Here is a 5,080-nt window from a genome sequence, read left to right as displayed (position 1 = left end):
ACTTGACCAACTGGGGACATTCTGTTGGTCCCCACAAGGAAAAATGCTATTTCTAGGGGATTTTGGGTTAAGCTTAGAATTAGTGTTAGGGTTAGAATTAGAGCTAGGGGTTAAAGGTCAGGTTTAGGGTTAGGAGTTAGGTGTTAAGGTTAGGTTTATGGTTTGGGGTTAAGGCTAGGACTAGGGTAAAGGTTAGGTTTAGGGGTTAGGGAAAATAGGATTTTGAATGGGAATCAATTGTGTGTACCTACAAGGTTAGTTAAAGAAGTGTGTGTGTGTGTGTGTGAGTGAGTGAGAAAGAAAATAGAGATATTTGTCATAGTTTACAATACATAGGGGAAAAGTTTTGGGAATCCATTCTGCAAACAGTCTTCAATGGAAAAGTTGTTGTGACATCAGTGGTAGATTTTACAGGACTGTAAATAATATAGCCTAACACCAGTTGGGTCTTTGGGTGACAAGTGTAATTTGCTATCAGATGGTGTTGTGATTGTGTTGGCCTAGAACTCTCAAGCACATGCTGCGCATGAACACAGACTCACTCACAACACTCTGAAATATGATTTGCTGGGCTAAAATCTGGTTCCTAACCATCTACAGGTAAGACAACCGTTATAACATGCTAATATCATGGTATTGTGCTTATTACCAATTGTACATGGGGCTGCAGGTAACCTAGTGGTTAGAGCATTGGGAATGTGAAAGGTTGCTGGATCGAATTCCCTGAGCTGACAAGGTAAAAAATCTGTCGTTCTGCCCCTGAACAAGGCCACTGTAGGCCGCCATTGTAAATACGAATGTGTTATTAACTGTCTTGCCTAGTTAAATAACGTTTTTTTTTTTAAATAGCATGTAATATCGCATGAATTCACAAGGGGGCACACATGTACCAAGACATCTTCCCGAATTACCATGACTACGGCAAACAGGTGTCTATTAGTTGTTGTTGCTGCTTACGTCAGTTTCAGAGCATAGTAATGGGGAGATGAGGTTAGTTGGATGGGCTATTTACAGTGATCTGTGAGCTGCTCTGACAGCTGGTGCTTAAAGTTAGTGAGGGATATATGAGTCTCTAGCTTCAGTGATTTTTGCAGTTCTTTCCAGTCATTGGCAGCAGAGAACTAGAAGGAAAGGCGGCCAAAGGAGGAATTGGCTTTGGGGGTGACCAGTGAGATATACCTGCTGGAGCGCGTGCTACAGGTGGTTGCTGCTATGGTGACCAGTGACCTCAGATAATGTGAGGCTTTACCTAGCAAAGACTTATAGATGACCTGGAACCAGTGGGTTTGGCAACGAATATGAAGCGAGGGCCAGTCAACGAGAGCGTACAGGTCGCAGTGGTGGGTAGTATATGGAACTTTGGTGACAAAACGGACGGCACTGTGAAAGACTGCATCCAATTTGCTGAGTAGAGTGTTGGAGGCTATTTTGTAAATGACATCGCCAAAGTCAAGGATCGGTAGGATAGGCAGTTTTAAGAGGGTATGTTTGGCAGCATGAGTGAAGGATACTTTGTTGCGAAATAGGAAGCCGATTCTAGATTTAATTTTGGATTGGAGATGCTTAATGTGAGTCTGGAAGGAGAGTTTACAGTTGAACCAGACACCTAGGTATTTGTAGTTGTCCACATATTCTAAGTCAGAACCGTCAGGAGTGGTGATGCTGGACGGGCGGGCAGGTGTGGACAGCATCGGTTGAAGAGCATGCATTTAAGAGCAGTTGGAGGTCAAGGAAGGAGAGTTGTATGGCATTGAGGCTCGTCTGGAGGTTAGTTAACACAGTGTCCAGAAGGGTGATGCATTGCCTTGGACCACCGCGCCACTCGGGAGGCCCAGGTCAGGGCAGTTTATCTGACTCTTAACCTTGTGGTGGCAGAAAGTCAGGGCCCGTTTACCTAACTCTTTACTTGGCGGTGACAGGATCATTTGAGTTAAGTCTTTACCCTGTGATGGCAGGGCAGGTGTCTGGCCTGCTGCCCTTGCTGGAAGCTCTTCAGGCAGATCCTACACTGCTGCCCAGGGTCCAGCAGGGGGCAGCCTCTCCTCACCCTGACTGAAAGGAGGCTTCTGACCAGGTGCTCTGGCAGTGGGTCACTCTCAACAGGAATCATGCTGAAGGGGGAAAGGAAACCAGAGACTCATGGGCTATATTTTAACGGCAGGTAGCTCAGCAGTTAGAACGTTGGGCTAGTAACCGAAAGGTCACTGGTTCGAATACCAGTGAAAAAATCTCTGCCCTTGAGCAAGGCTCTTAACCCTAATTTACTTCAGGGGTGCTGTACTACTATGGCTGACCCTGTAAAACAACATATTTCACTGTTCCTATCTGGTGTATGTGACAATAAAACATCTATTAAAATAATAATGTAATTAACTGCACTTAAATATGAATCACAATGCTTATTGCAGCAGGTTGTAAAGTGTAACAGCCTGTATGTGTGACAACATCTTTGCATTTTAGCACTGTCTCAATGTCATTCAGGGTGTTCAGACACTGAGCATAATAATCTATTTATACAGGGTTCTTACAGAGATTCCAGTGCTCACCTGTCACCCACTGACTGAGTGGTCATCTCACGTGGTTCACCCAGTGTGTTGAACACACGCTGACCCAAGGACAGCCACTTCTCAGTCCTTTTCTGATGGACATAATAGCTGATGTCATAAGTTTATCATGTCTACTTCCTGACACAATATAATGCAGAAATGCTCACAGAGTCTAACTGAAGACTGCTTACCGTACGTATGGCAAACGGATGCTGAGGGTGACAGCACCTTCTTATACAGTCCTCGCAAAGGTGATAGTACCGGCAGACTGTGCACCTAAGGGAAGTCATAGACATGAAAAGTTGATCCATAACAGTATAGGTAAGTGGATGGGGGAAAAGTATGTAAATTCGAGCTACAGGTCTATTGGCCCTGGGAATTATGACAACAAGACTTACTTGAAGCACTTGCCAGTGATGGGGCAGACCCTGCAGTTGTTGCAGAGCACCCCGAGGTGTCTGTCGGCCTCTCTCGCTCAGCAGCTGTGTGGAGCTTAGCCACATTCCTCACCTGCTCCAGGAGCAGCTTGACCAGCCCAAAGTCCTCCCGGCACAGCGGGCACTTCACCATGGCTTCCCCCTCCCCCTCCGGACGTGCCTGGTGGTCTGCCCACACCTTCATACAGGAGATAGGGATGTTGTTGCCACAGCCGAACCTGGGTGGGAAGACATAGGGGATGACAGTTGGTGGCAGAAGGCGTTTTCCCTCCCACTCACATGTTCCCCTGTTGTTGCAGTAAAACAGTAGGTCAGTTCAGGCACATTTCCACATCCTCAAATCACTTTCCTTTGTGTTCTCCATCATATCATTAAGATCTAGTAAGCATTTAATAGGTATACCAAGGGTGTCCCAGTAAGTGGGTTGACATTATAATCCACGTGATGATCTGACCTGCAGTAAGACACAGGCAGCCGTTTCCCCAGCAACTCCTCTTGACAGATGGGACAACACATCCTCGTGCTCGATCTCCTTCTGTCTGACCCCCTCGGCTGGTCTGGTCTGGGGTTAGGGTCAGCCTCAGAGCAGGGTGGGTGTAACGGCCGGGGGGTTCTGCTCCTGTGTAAACCCTGTAGCAGCTCCAGGATCTGCCTTTCAACCAGGACCTGCTGGAAGCAATCTGCAAGTGTACATACCAGAGGGCACAGTAGAGTTAAGGATATGCTGTTAAAAATCCAATCATTTCTACAGAGTGCCTAGGGTTTGAATTGCAATTTGGCATATGCATTGTAGCCTATGTTATGTCTAAGTGAAACTTACATTCATGTTCTCTAGGCAGTCGGAATTTCCTCATAAAACCCTACAATGAAAGTATAATTATTTTACAGAATGAGATCTTTTATGTGTGATCGGTATGTTTTCTTCATTATTACCAGCAGATGTGTTTGCAGAGGTCTCTCTCTTTGTGGAATGTTGAACAGGTACATGTATGAGGGTCTCCCAAGAACACCTGTGGAATATGAAAAATAGGCTACCTGATTAAGAAATAGAAAGTATTTCGTGTCAAAATGTAAATAGGACTATAATGTTGATGATGTCAAGTTAGGATGTTGCACATGCAGGCTACTACTTTGAAGTTTTTGGGTTCCCCCCCTTTGAGTAGGAATCCGGTCGGACCATACTCTTTCAGGATGAACATGGTCCTGTTCAGGGCCTCGTCTTGGTGCCAGTCACGGCATCACTCACGGTATTCTTCCAGACAGTTTTCCTGAACATAACACAACTCTCACAGAATTTCTAGGGAACGACTGAGGAGGAGAGAAGACTAGAGCAATGTCTTCATACTAAGTCGACGTGCGTGCCCTGCTATATCAGCAAAGGTTTAAACTTTAGTAGCTAACTATGCAGCTAGCTAGTTTATGTTAAATGCTCTGAACTGACGTAAGCAGCAACAACAACTAATAGACACCTGTTTGCCGTAGTCATGGTAATTCGGGAAGATGTCTTGGTACATGTGTGCCCCTTGTGAATTCATGCGATATTACATGCTATTTAAAAAAAACGTTATTTAACTAGGCAAGACAGTTAATAACACATTCGTATTTACAATGGCGGCCTACAGTGGCCTTGTTCAGGGGCAGAACGACAGATTTTTTACCTTGTCAGCTCAGGGAATTCGATCCAGCAACCTTTCACATTCCCAATGCTCTAACCACTAGGTTACCTGCAGCCCCATGTACAATTGGTAATACAACAATACCATGATATTAGCATGTTATAACGGTTGCTTACCTGTAGATGGTTGAAACCAGATTTTAGCCCAGCAAAATCATATTTCAGAGTGTTGTGAGTGAGTCTGTGTTCATGCGCAGCATGTGCTTGGAGAGTTCTAGGCCAACACAATCACAACACCATCTGATAGCAAATTACACTTGTCACCCAAAGACCCAACTGGTGTTAGGCTATATTATTTACAGTCCTGTAAAATCTACCACTGATGTCACAACAACTTTCCATTGAAGACTGTTTGCAGAATGGATTCCTAAGACTTTTCCCCTATGTATTGTAAACTATGACAAATATCTCTATTTTCTTTC

The 5,080-nt window shown here is 44.9% G+C and overlaps 1 protein-coding gene across 1 annotated transcript in view; it reads right to left on the bottom strand.

Moving 5' to 3' along the window:
- Positions 1-1,930: 1,930 nt before the first annotated feature.
- Positions 1,931-5,080, bottom strand: part of LOC112078701 (E3 ubiquitin-protein ligase ZSWIM2-like) — a 3,674-nt gene continuing 524 nt past the window's right edge. Inside the window, 9 exon segments of the mRNA XM_024144855.2 lie at positions 1,931-2,111; positions 2,547-2,638; positions 2,738-2,822; positions 2,945-3,014; positions 3,017-3,201; positions 3,438-3,663; positions 3,804-3,842; positions 3,915-3,993; positions 4,114-4,197. Of these exon segments, the coding sequence (XP_024000623.1) occupies positions 1,931-2,111; positions 2,547-2,638; positions 2,738-2,822; positions 2,945-3,014; positions 3,017-3,201; positions 3,438-3,663; positions 3,804-3,842; positions 3,915-3,993; positions 4,114-4,197 (1,041 nt within the window).

Source organism: Salvelinus sp. IW2-2015, unplaced genomic scaffold, assembly GCF_002910315.2.
Source record: "Salvelinus sp. IW2-2015 unplaced genomic scaffold, ASM291031v2 Un_scaffold6104, whole genome shotgun sequence".
Taxonomy (NCBI): domain Eukaryota; kingdom Metazoa; phylum Chordata; class Actinopteri; order Salmoniformes; family Salmonidae; genus Salvelinus; species Salvelinus sp. IW2-2015.
Note: the sequence above shows the minus strand (reverse complement) of the source record. Positions and strands in the feature narration are given on the sequence as shown.